The sequence below is a fragment of the Macaca nemestrina genome, chromosome 6, assembly GCF_043159975.1.
Source record: "Macaca nemestrina isolate mMacNem1 chromosome 6, mMacNem.hap1, whole genome shotgun sequence".
Taxonomy (NCBI): domain Eukaryota; kingdom Metazoa; phylum Chordata; class Mammalia; order Primates; family Cercopithecidae; genus Macaca; species Macaca nemestrina.
The window spans coordinates 57,021,886-57,034,610 of NC_092130.1; the positions used below are offsets into that span (position 1 = coordinate 57,021,886).

At 36.8% G+C, this 12,725-nt stretch overlaps 1 protein-coding gene across 6 annotated transcripts in view; it reads left to right on the forward strand.

Annotated features, from left to right (window-relative positions):
• LOC105463149 (centrosomal protein 120) overlaps positions 1–12,725 on the forward strand; it is a 76,839-nt gene that overhangs the window by 40,088 nt on the left and 24,026 nt on the right. For 5 of the 6 annotated variants that reach the window (XM_011710108.3, XM_011710109.3, XM_024787144.2 and 2 more), the window contains 3 exons: positions 2,856–2,948; positions 3,748–3,909; positions 8,459–8,581. In XM_011710108.3, coding sequence (XP_011708410.1) covers positions 2,856–2,948; positions 3,748–3,909; positions 8,459–8,581 — 378 coding nt within the window. Of the gene's footprint in view, positions 1–2,855; positions 2,949–3,747; positions 3,910–6,890; positions 8,434–8,458; positions 8,582–12,725 lie in introns of those variants that run through there. The other variant, XM_011710111.3, reaches the window with a different exon arrangement.

Here is a 12,725-nt window from a genome sequence, read left to right on the forward strand (position 1 = left end):
CAGTCTTCAGGCAGTAAGCTAGATATATTGTAGGGGTTGCCTTATTTATTTCCCACCTTTTAGGGATCATCGTCCTGTGCTGCCAGTTGCCCAATGGCTGAAAACAGTTGTTTCATAAATGTTGTTTAATTTGTGTTTGTAGAGGAGGGCCATTTGTCTTTTATGGGTGGAAACAGAAGTACACAGGCCTTTGATTTTAAAATAACCATATCAGCTTTTTCTAACTTAATTCTCACCATTAAAAACTTGAATAACCAGTGAACTTTTTAAAAAGCTGAAAGACAAAAATAAGAGTACATCAAAGTCTCTAATTCTTTAGAAAAGTTCAGATAATCAATATTACAATAATTAGAAGCCCTGACATACATTTTAACATTATACTAGTTATCTTGTTATTTAAGAGTGAGTTTTATATTAAGTAATATTTATAGACCTCACCTATTAGATATTCATTGAATCTGGGGGAGCTGGAAAATACCATTTTAATTTTAAACATTTTAGCCTAGCCTTTTAGACAAGATGAGTTTATCCTTGAACCATTTTTCTTCATTGCTGTTAAAGAGTATTTTAGTATTGAGGTCTACAAAATTCAAATCAGGAAATATTTGAAAAGTTAATAAAATTACTAGAAACGTGACAAAAATTCAATTTGTGCCATAATTAAACTTTCTGTGAAAACTCACCAAGTAATTTTTGGTTTATTGTCATTTTGGTAATAATGATCTTTTCAGCTAAAATTTGTAATTGGTTTCCATTTATACAACTTCTACTCTTTCAGCCTGGAATGATGAGTTCCTGGCTAGTTAATAACTCCAGTCAGAAAACAATGTGATGCCTACCTAATAAGTGATTGTGCTGTTTACTCAAATTAATCATATGGTAAAGGTAGATTTGAGATTGAGATTTGCCATTTTCTTTCAACTTAAGTGCATTTTTGGGACCAAATACTTTAATTCATTTGTCTTAAAGTATCCTGTCTTGCATGGGATCAGTTTTTCTTTTAAATTTTTTCAACCACTACAAAATAAAGTCAGTAGTGAGAAAAAAAAAAAAAGTTGCTTTTCAGTATGATCAAATATTTTAAAGCTAAATACTCAGACTCTCACTATAGTATTTTTTAAATGTCAATTTTATGTGAGCCTTTTCTGTTTATTTTTGTTTTGTTTACCTAATTTTTTTTTAAATGATATATAACTTCTTTCATACTTTGAAAATTTACCTGAAGGAGTAAATCTCTACGTCGTTCATGTTCTGCCCTCTGGAGCAACTGAGATATACTCTGTCTTACATATGACTGTCCATCAGATAGCTGAAGATAGTCATTACCCACGTAGAAGGAAGACCTCAGTTCTACATAAGGGAGCGTGAGGAAGTGTTCTGTAGATAAGATCATGCTTTCACTTTGGTGAAGATTGGTGGATATTGCCAGGTAGACTCAAAAGGTATTCCAGACACAGCCCCTATAGCAAAAGGCAAAGAAGTTTGAAATAGACTCTGCATTAAGAAAATTATAAGTAGTTTGATGTTGGAAGAGGGGAGGAAAGAATGTGCCTCAAGAAATAAGAGAAGTTGATGCCCCGGAGAATAAATGATCTCATAATCCATTATGTAGAGTTTAGACTAGGTACTGTAGGGTTTTTTTAACCAGGCCTTCCTGAGAGAATGAAGCCCTTAATACCCTAAGGGATCCATTATTGGTAATAAATTAACTTTATCCTCGCATCTAAAATGGTAGTTATGTACCATTTTAGGAGAGGATGGAGAAAATAATTAAATCATTTTCTGTGTTTTGTGTTTCAGATGATAAACCCTGGTTGAGAAAGGTAGAAATATCAGAATTTTTTTAAATGAAGATTTTTATATAAAATAAGATAATTAGGTTTTCATTCTGTGACGATAATTCTGATGGAAGTATAGTGGATAGAATAGAGGAATGTGAAACTAATGTCCAGGAGACCAGGAAAGCAATATGTCTTAAAGAAAACAAAAGCCAAAAACTTACAGTAGCGAAAGGTTATGGAGAAAAGATGGGTGTTATAGAGATGATTTTAAGGAGGTTTAGGACCTCAGGCGCTAAGACGTCCTCACGGCTGCTCACAATCCTACTGCTTTCCCTAGTCAATTCATTTTCTCACTCACCAGAACAGTTAGTTTTTGTCTTAACAGACAATCCTTCCTCATCCTTACTCAGTTTATCTCTGTCTTTGAAACACTTCCTCTACTTGGCTTCTTTGACTATACTTTTTTTGGGGGCTATACTTTACTACTGTTGTATTCCGCTGTCTTCACTGGTCTCTCTTTCCTAATTTTCATGCTAGATTCTCCTCATGTTGGCTTTATTGGCTTGTCCCAGAGCCCTGTCCTCAAATATCATCTTTTCTTCTCTCAGTATGCTCACTCCTTTGATGATTTCATTCAGTCTCTTGGCATTATATACACCAAGACACCCACCACACACACACCCCCATCCCCTTCCTTCTTCCCTGGACTCTGCACTTGGCTATTTAGTTGCTTACACTACATACGCATTTCAAATTTAACAGTCTTTTGTTTCCATCCTCTGTAAATTTAGATTAAGTCTAATATATTAGAGGATGTGGAAATCATAATATATGAATAACAGTTAACATTTGTGTTTATCTTGGAGAAGAAAAAAGACCAGAAGGAGGAAATATGGCCATCACCAGTCTCAAATTCATAAAAGCACATTTTTTCTTTGAATTGGAGGATGTAAGTTGTGACTTTCCTATTCTCAGGTCCTGTGTTTCAGTGAAATGATACATATTTTTGAATTTGTGTGTGTTTTAAGTTTGGGAGAAGGTAGGTAACTTTTTTTTTTTAATACTATATTTTAGGTGGCTGAATATACTATTCTAGAAGGAAAACTTCAAAAAACTCTAATTGACTTGGAGAAGAGAGAGCAGCAGCTTGCTAGTGCGGAATCAGAGGTATTTCATTCATCTATCATATATTTTTTTTTTCCAGCATAGAGGGATTTCTTGCAAAGTAGAAATAGTATTTTGAAAGTTAGGTGCAAAATAGTCCCGAGAGAGAAGTGATTCAGGATGGGCTGCTTATAAGAATGAGACAGCAAAGACTGGAACTAGAGGGATTCCATTTATGGGAATCTTACATAATTATTTACAAAGAGGTGGAAAGTGGTGTTATTAGTAAGCATGTCATCTATCATATATCTTAATTTCACAGTCTATATATGAAATTCTTACTGTTTATTACTTTATGCTCTATATATTTCATGAAAATTGTCTTTTAGACATGCAGAAAACTGCTGTTCAAACTGCTATTCAGCATATCTTACATTTTAGAATAGGTAGAAAAGTATGTCAGAGTGTTTAAACTTAATAGTGTAGATATGTTCCTAATACTAAGGCTCTATTCTGTGCGATTAGGCAAGAATCAGACGTTTCTAAAAGAAGAGAAACTTGGGCATATTTGCTTACACAATTAAAAAGGTTTTATTCAAATGGAAATGTTAAGTGGTTAGGGTTTTGAAGTGAATTTATACAAATTGTTTATAGATTTTTATATGTGTGTATAATAGTATTAAACAGTGATTGAAAATTTATAATGGTACAGTTGAACATTAACTGTCTAATAACTGAAAAAGATGTGAAAATAAATTTGTAAATATCCTGAACATTTGAGTGTATAGAAAGATATTGGAATATTGAATAGTATAATACAGCTAGTAATAAACCAACCTCTTAAAGATGCCTTTGTTTTAAGCTTCAAAGAGAAAAAAAGGAACTGCAATCAGAACGTCAACGGAACCTGCAAGAACTGCAGGACTCTATCCGTAGGGCCAAAGAGGACTGTATTCACCAAGTAGAACTAGAAAGGTTAAAAATCAAACAGCTTGAAGAGGATAAACACCGCCTTCAGCAACAGGTTGGATAACGTACTTATCATCTTTTTATACTTAGTTTATTTGCATTCTAATAATAAGAGAAATAGTTCACTACTAAAAAGTGGTAAAATTCACAGTAATTTAGACTATTAATCATATTTATTGCGCTGAGATTCAAATATACTTTAAGTTGGATCTTCTAACTGTTTTGTGTGAAATTGTGCATATTTCAGGTCATTTCCAACTTAAATCTTTTTCTGATAAGTCTTCTTTAAGCAAACAGATATTCTTCATGTAGCACTAAACCAAATTCATTTAAGGACCAAATTTAGTTAAGATCCAAATTTCATAAGAGAATTGTCAGTGTTCCTATTTCCTCTTCTCATACTCAGTAAAACTGATTGATATAATCAACACTGTTGTCCTTGTTTTTGTATTTTCTCTTCTCAACTTCCACATCACCACTCTCTTTTTTTTTCTATCTTTCTGGCCACCCTCAGGCTCTTTTGCAGGCTTGTCTTCCTTTAACCGTTACATGTTGGACTTCCTCCAAGCTCAGGACTTACTTTCTGCAAAAACAATCTTATTCATGATTTCATGCCCATGGTTTCAGAGACAATCTGTACATCTGGGGACTTTCACATCCAGGGTCATATCCAAGACCTTACCTTTGCCCTCTAGACCCATATACCTGATTGCCTCTTTGGCATCTCTATTCAGATGTCTTAAAGGCATTTAAAACCCATTGTGGCCCTTCTCTCCATACTTGACCTTCTACCTGTAAATGTTCTTTGTTTCAGTGATGGGCCCCTCTAATCTACTCCTCATGTTGTAGCCAGAATGATATTTTTGAAATTTGGGAATCTTGATACTCTCCTCTTTAAAATCTTTCAGCATTGTCTCATTGCTCATAGGACAAAGATCAGAATCATTGCCTTGTCCTGCAGCCCTCTGCATAGATCAGAGCCTGTCTCTCTGACTTCATCCCACACTCTTGTGCCTGTGCTGTATACTCTCTGGCCATGCTTGTCTTCCATCAAGTTCTCAGGCATGCCATGCTCGCTTCACCCACAGGATCTTCATGTTTGCTGCATTATCTGGGCCTGGTGTACTCTGTTCCTCTTTCGGTTTTAAGCTAAAGCATCACCTACTCCTAGAAATCTTCCCTATTTCATGCTCCCCAAGTCTAGGTCAGGTTTTCATTTTGTGGTCTCATAGGACATTATTCTCCTATTCTTTTTCTTTATGATATGTCATATCAGTTTGTTTTTATTTTCATTAGCATGATAATTTAATCAGTATCAGATTGTTTGCTCCATGAAAACTGTATCCCAGGAGTCCAGGCCAGTTGTCAACACATAATAGGGGCTCAATAAATATTTGCTTAAAAAAAAAGAATCAAGCTGTTAAAAATTAAGCTTATCTTTCTTGAAAAATTCCAGTGTAGATTAGATATGTATGATGAATGCCTCCCAAGTCTTCAGTAAATTTTCTCATGAACAGTTTCCACAGCAGCACAGGGCCATTATTTAGGTGGTTGTAAAAATATGAATTTGATTGTTACCAAGTAGGGTAGTCTCGTTTAAAATACAAAAGATAAAGTTGTAAAAGTGAGCACTTGTGGTGGGATTCACCAGTAATGCTTGTCTTCTTCCACTTAGCAGGAAGATTCAACCATCTAGAACAAAGGCTCTTAACACGTATTAGAGTCACCAGGAGAGCTCTTGAGAAATACGCATGTTTGTACCTTGTCTAAGACTGGTATAAGCAAGGCACGGTGGTTCACACTTGTAATCCCAACACTTTCAGAGGCCAAGGTGGAAGGATTGCTTGAGCCCAGGAATTCAAGACCAGCCTGGGCAACATGGCAAAACTGCACCTTTGCAACACATATAAAAATTAGCCAGGCATGGTGGTGCACACCTGTGGTTCCAGTACTCAGGAGTCTGAGGTGGAAGCATCACTTGAGCCCAGGAGGTCAAGGCTCTAGTGAGCCGTAATCACAACATTGCACTCCAGCCTGAGCAACAGAATGAGACACTTTCTCAAAAAAAAGAAAAAAGACTTGCAGATAGTGTTGTATATTGTGTAGTTTACTTCTTTGTAGGAATAACTAACTTTGGTGGGAAGAACTGGTATTTTGGAAAAATTACCCGGAGCACACTTCTATTCTTGAACTACTGTTCTAAAACCTGGGGGAAAAAAGGGGAGGTAAGAAGGACAGGAGGAGTTACCAAGATGCCCAGATTGCTAAGTCCATGACTGTATGCATTTCACATTTTAGGTATGGAAAAGCTCTTTGGACCCTTACCTTGACCATGTTACATGTATTATACACACAATTCTAACTAGACTGGCAGAAGGGACAGTTAATTACACTGTCAGTGAGAGCTGATGAAGATAAAGTATCTGTACTCAAATAGATTATAGCAGGCACCAGAACTCAAATCACTATATTTATGGATCACTTAGCAAAGGAAAAAGAGCCCAACATGCCTTAATAGCTTACTGCTTTATAACCCTATTGTAACAAGAATTGTTTATGATAATGTTCTGGAATTGTGAAGAAACTACCAAATTTAATGTTTTCTTAGCTTTTGTTTAAAACAGAAAAGTGAGAGACTTTAGAAAGGTTTTCTTTTCAACTTTGGATGTTAAAAAATAGGTAAACTTCTGTCATATGGAAAATTCTCATGTATGGAACACCACATTTCCTAAAGATGCTAGATAAATCCTAATTATTACTGATGATTTCCATTTTTGCCGCATATTTTCTTAGTATTAATATTTCAGATTTAGGTAAGTCCTACGCCTTAGGGAAGAGATAATTGGTTTATCTAATGACGGATAGTCATAGCAGTACATGTTTTTGGAAAACATCTTCAGCAATCTTTGTTCGCATTTCAAAAAAAAGTCTCAAGAAGAACATCTTCGTACCTTTTTTTAGAAAAAATTTGAAACTATTCTAAAAGAAATTTGAATGTTCAGTCAAGGCTGACTGTCGTGTCATTTTGTTTTTCAGGAAGTATTGACTGCTTTAATGAAAGCATTATTCAAGGGGATGAAGAGGTCTGAAGTCGCTTTTTGCCCCTGCTACTGACTTAGCTCATTAGGTCTTTGACACTACCTTGATTTAGCTTCTTTGACTTTCAGGTTGTTTTTTTTTTTTAACCTATTAGTATGAAGGAATTGAACCAAATAATCTTTAAATTACCTTAACTTGTAATAGTATCTGAATTTGTAAAATTCATACGGTACCAAACTATAGAAACAAGAAATGCTACATTAAAATTGAGCTTATTTTTATTTACATGGATACTTATCTGGCATATCTGTAATGCTCAGTCTTTTTTTGGCAGGGGGTCAGGATTATTCATTTTTTTCACATTTTCATTACATTGGGCCAGGCAGAGTCATGCACCAGAGTATTGATGATTATGTTATTCTTTTGCTTTCAAACAGAATTGGGATCCAGGTTGTCACTGTCTCTAAATTCAAGATCTGGAGCAGAATCAGAAGAGGTTGACCACTGCTGCTGGGGGCTGGGGGTCTCTGGGAAAAAGGAGTCAGCATGGAGCTGACTATGGAGGCCTTATGTTCCAGGGCTCCATTGGGGTACCCGAGGATCTTCCATGTGGCTCAGAGGAGCTCCTCAAAACACAGGCCTGGAGTTAGAACTTAGGAATTGGAAGGACGACCACATTTGTAAAGACAGAACCTGAAAAGATGTCGTCCTTCCTTCCATCTGTATCCCAGAATCCTGTGTAGGCCTTCTCCTTAAGCAGAGGGCCAGGGTTGGGTTGTTGGCCTCAAAGTAGTCCGGTAAAAGTCTGGAAACTTGTCACCATCTCTTCTTTATGCTCCTGTGCTTTGGACACTGGGCACTTGCTTTAGGCTATTCCTGATTGTTTATCCTCAACTCTTCAAATTCAAGAAATTTCCATTCTTTTAGTAAACTGAATCTTCCGGTCACTCCTTGATTTACTTAACTGGGCTGATGGTTTTTCTGGTTTATTTTTCCTTCTTTGTTTTCTGAGCATTTCTAGTAATTTTAGCCTGAAATCTCTTTCTCTGTTTTTATTCCTGAGTCTTCTCCTGAGATTCTTTTCCACTGTAGCTGTAGGGCCTAATCCTGGGTTGGCAGAGAACTTGCACTTACTCTGCTCTAATGGAATCCAGGAGAGACAGAGTTGCCTTAGTGTTGAAATGTGTTTGCTCATCTCTGCTTCTGTTGGTCTCTTGCTGAATTTTTTCTTACATGCGACATCTTAGTGTAAGTGTAAAACAAGTGTATTTCTGAAGATAACTTTTAAATTTGACATTTGAGCTTTACCAAAAACATTTTCATGATACTGTTTGATAAGAAATTTCATACTCTTCAAAAGTTTTTGTATAATCAGTTGATTTACTGAATTTTTAATGACTAAGGATCTTTATTTTCGTCATTATACCTTAGCAGTTTTCCAGATTTTCTACTATGAGCATGCTTTGGAATAAAAAAAAAAAAAGAAAGACCCTGTTGAATTGAATTCTTTATTGTTAAACTTTGCATATCATTGTTTTGAAATGGCTAAACTTTTTTTAATACAGCTTAATGATGCTGAAAATAAGTATAAGATTTTGGAAAAGGAGTTCCAACAGTTCAAGGACCAGCAAAACAACAAACCAGAAATCCGTCTACAGTCTGAAATAAATCTTCTCACCTTGGAAAAGGTACACATGTTAATTTTGCACAGTTTAACTAGTCCCAGTGATCAATTTATAAAATCAATAAATAATGTGTATACAATGTAATAATGTTTTGCTGTAGTGTTCTGATGTCAATGCATGAGAGAATTAAAGGCACATGATATTATTAGTACTTGAATTTCTTGGCTTATGTCAGTTGTAGCTTATACAAATTAGAGTCCTTGGTTGCAGACATCTCAGAATTGACTAACTCTGGTAAGGAAGGAATTTACAAAACTTTCAGGAGGCTAAAGAACTAGTTTCAGAATATGGGCAGGATAGGGGAAGCAAGGCATAGCCAAGATCCTGTCAGAAAACAGTCTACTTTGGATGCTCCTGTTGGTGCTGTCACTGCCATGTCACTGGATTCCCTGCTCTCTGATTCTAGTGTTATGCTGTTGAACTGTTTTGTGGTAGTCATTGTGAGTATTCTCTCCATGTATCACCCCTGTAGATTCGATGTCCTAGATAGGAGTATTCATTTGAACTACAGACTTGCACTCTGTCTGTCAGCTAGAAAGAAGGGATGGTTGTCTTACTTTGTTTTCTATTGTTGGAAGCCATGTTCTTCTCATTTAAATTGAGATTCCTCCACAAACAGAATGTTCAGGTGCTAGGCATTAAAAATGTGTAATGTCAGCCGGGCGCGGTGGCTCAAGCCTGTAATCCCAGCACTTTGGGAGGCCGAGATGGGCGGATCACGAGGCCAGGAGATCGAGACCATCCTGGCTAACACGGTGAAACCCCATCTCTACTAAAAATACAAAAAACTAGCCGGGCGAGGTGGTGGGCGCCTGTAGTCCCAGCTACTCAGGAGGCTGAGGCAGGAGAATGGTGTAAACCCGGGAGGCGGAGCTTGCAGTGAGCTGAGATCCGGCCACTGCACTCCAGCCTGGGCGACAGAGCGAGACTCCGTCTCAAAAAAAAAAAAAAAAAAAAAAAAGTGTAATGTCCATTAGACAATCTAAGTTTGACAATATGTGTTCTTGCATTTTATGATTTGATAACTTTTAGGCATGATTAAAAAAATATAGCATTCAGAGGAAAATAACACAGGTAATACATAGGAAAATTACCTTCAAAGTTTAAGGATTTGATTGTGCCAGCCATTCCCTGTCTTTTCCTACTCAGCTTTGTGTTGAAGGTTTCCTTGCCCTCATGGACTCGCCACCAGGGGGCACTAGCAGAAGACTGGTGGGTGGAAGTTGGATCTATGCTGCAGTAGTTTTTTCCATCTCTCTCCTTCCTTTATTTTGACCCGCAGTAGTAGAATCTTTTTATGGTTCCATGTCCCATCAGAGAGCCCTTCTCTCCAGCTTTCTTCCTCACTGTCGTTGTAGTTCACTGGACAACAGAGCTCCGGTGAGCGTTTCCTTTGGGCATTTCTATAGTTTGGCTCTGTGTCCCCACCCAAATCTCATCTTGTATCTCCCATAATTCCCAGATGTTATGGGAGGGACCCGGTGGGAGATAATTGAATCATGGGGGCAAGTCTTTTCTTGTGCTGTTCTCTTGATAGTGAATAAGTCTCCCAACATCTTATGGCTTTAAAAAATGGGAGTTTGCCTACACCAGCTCTCTCTTTGCTTGCCACCATCCACATAAAATGTGACTTGCTCCTCCTTGCCTTCTACCATGATTGTGAGGCTTCCCCAGCCATGTAGAACTGTGAGTTCTCCATTAAACCTGTTTCCTTTGTAAATTGCCCAGTCTCAGGTTTGTCTTTATCAGCAGTGTGAAAACAAACTAATATAGGCATCATGTTGACATTCAAAAAGTTTCAAATGTTGGAGCATTTTAGATTTTCGGATTAGAGATGCTGAACCTGTAGTAGTAGTTTACAAAATAGGGCTAATAAGAGAATGCTGGAAGTAAAGGTAATTTTTGGCCATATGGGGGAAGGTCTTAGATGCTAAGTTAAAAAATTCAAATGTTATCTGGTAAGAAAAGTCGGATGTTACTCCCAAGTTTGTAAGATTGGTGTAATGGATGTTAATAGAAATGAGTTTTGATGAATCGTAATCAGAAAGCAACACTGGGGGCTGCGTGCAGTGGCTCATGCCTGTAATCCCAGCACTTTGAAAGGCACGGTGGGCAGATTGCTTGAGCTCAGGAGTTCAAGGCCAGCCTGGGCAACATGGAGAAACCCTGTCTCTACAGAAAAAAAAAAATATATATATAAAATGTGTATTATATGTACATTATATATATATGTGTATATATACACACATACACCTATATATGTGTATATATAATGTACATACACCCTAGCTGGATGTGGTGGTATGTACCTGTTGTCCCAGCTACTCAGGAGGCTGAGGTGGGAGGAGCACTTGAGCCCAAAGAGGTTGAGACTACAGTGAGCCATGATCCCACCACTGCACTTCAGCCTGGGCGACAGCAAGAACTTATCTCAAAAAAAAAAAAAAACAAAGTAGCATTGGAGAGTGAGAGATAGACTTCCATGTTTGGGAAAATGGACTAAAGAATAACAATCACAGCCAAGAGTACTTTGAGAGAAGTAGTGTCTGGTGTCTGCTAAAGTGTGGCAGGGAGAGAAAGACTATGGAATAGCTTCAAAATCTTTTACTTAATAAATCCAGCACTCAGATCCTTAAAGCTTATGTTGAGATACTATAATCTGACAGTAGGCTGTGGAATAGATTCCTTTAGGAACTTTTAATACTTATTGTGTACTTTTTATACTTATTTCAGAACTACCATAATCCAAACTAAATTCTAAACTTTCCAAGGCAGAAACCATGTTATAGCTATTTTCATATTACCTGTTCTTAGGACAGCACACTGTACCTTATAGCACTGAGTAAACATTTTGTTAATCATGATGATGAACCAGCACCATCTTTGCTACTCAGAATTTTCATTTATTCATTTATTCAGCAAAAATTAATGGAGGGCATGTCGTCATCTTGGTACAAAACTGTTTTGAGATGTTAAGTTGCTGCTAATCATTCCACCAGCTATTTATTGAGTACTTTCTGTGTTCCTAGGATTATAGTTAGTGTTGCATTGAACAAGACAGATTCCTCAGGGAGATCCATTATAGAGGAGAGAGTAAAAAAAGAATGAGATCATTTTTGTTTATGTCAAACATAAAAGTAATAAAAAAGGTGATGTCATATTGAATGTGGCGATGTAGGTGGCCTGTCAGGATAGATACTACCCAACATAAGGTGGTTAAGGAAGGCCTTTTTGAGGAGGTAACTGACATTTTAATTGGGACCTGTGAGAAGAGAAGGAGCTAGCAATATGAAAAGCTATGGAAGGTGTCCAGGGAACAGCTAGCTACAAAGGAACTGAAGTGGGACTAAGCCTGGATTGTTTGAGGTTGAGGACGAAGGCCATCCTAGAGCATGAGGGAAGGAGAATATACAAGATGAGGTTCAAAGTATGGGCCATTAAAGCCATGACAAGGAGTTTAGGTTTTTATTCTAATAGAGTTATAGTATAATAGTCCTTAACAGTATGAAAATGAGCCACATCACCTTGGTTCAAATCCTAGCTCTGCCACTTGGTTTACTTCTCTGTACTTATTTCCATATCTTTTAAATGGAGGTAGTAAGGTAATAAGGTCGATGACAGATTTAAATGACTCAGTATTTGTAAAATGCTAAGCACAGAACCTAGGACATTGTTTTACTTAAATCCTGTGTTTGTAAATATAAGAGTTAAGTAAATAATGAGATACCATTGAATGGTTTTAAGTAGGAGAGTGACTTGATCTTTACATTAAGGAAAAAAAAATATTCATCTAGTGTGTAGGAAATGTGTATTAGAGGACAAAACCTGTCTCTTTGGCTTATGACCCATATATTCAACTGCCTACCCAACATCTTTTCTTGAATGCCTTAGAACAGTAGTTCTCAAACTTTTGGACTCAGGGTCCCTTTATTGATAATCACTGTATTAGAAATGGTAAAAAATACCTAGATAACGTTTTTATGAAAAGTATTTTCTAAAACAAAAAATTGAGAAGAGTAACATTGTTTTACTATTTTACAAATCTCTTTAGTGTCTGGATAATAGACATCTGAATTCTTGTATCTGATTTTGAATTCACTCTGTTGTGATACTATACATCATGTAGCCTCTGGAAAACTCCAGTGTA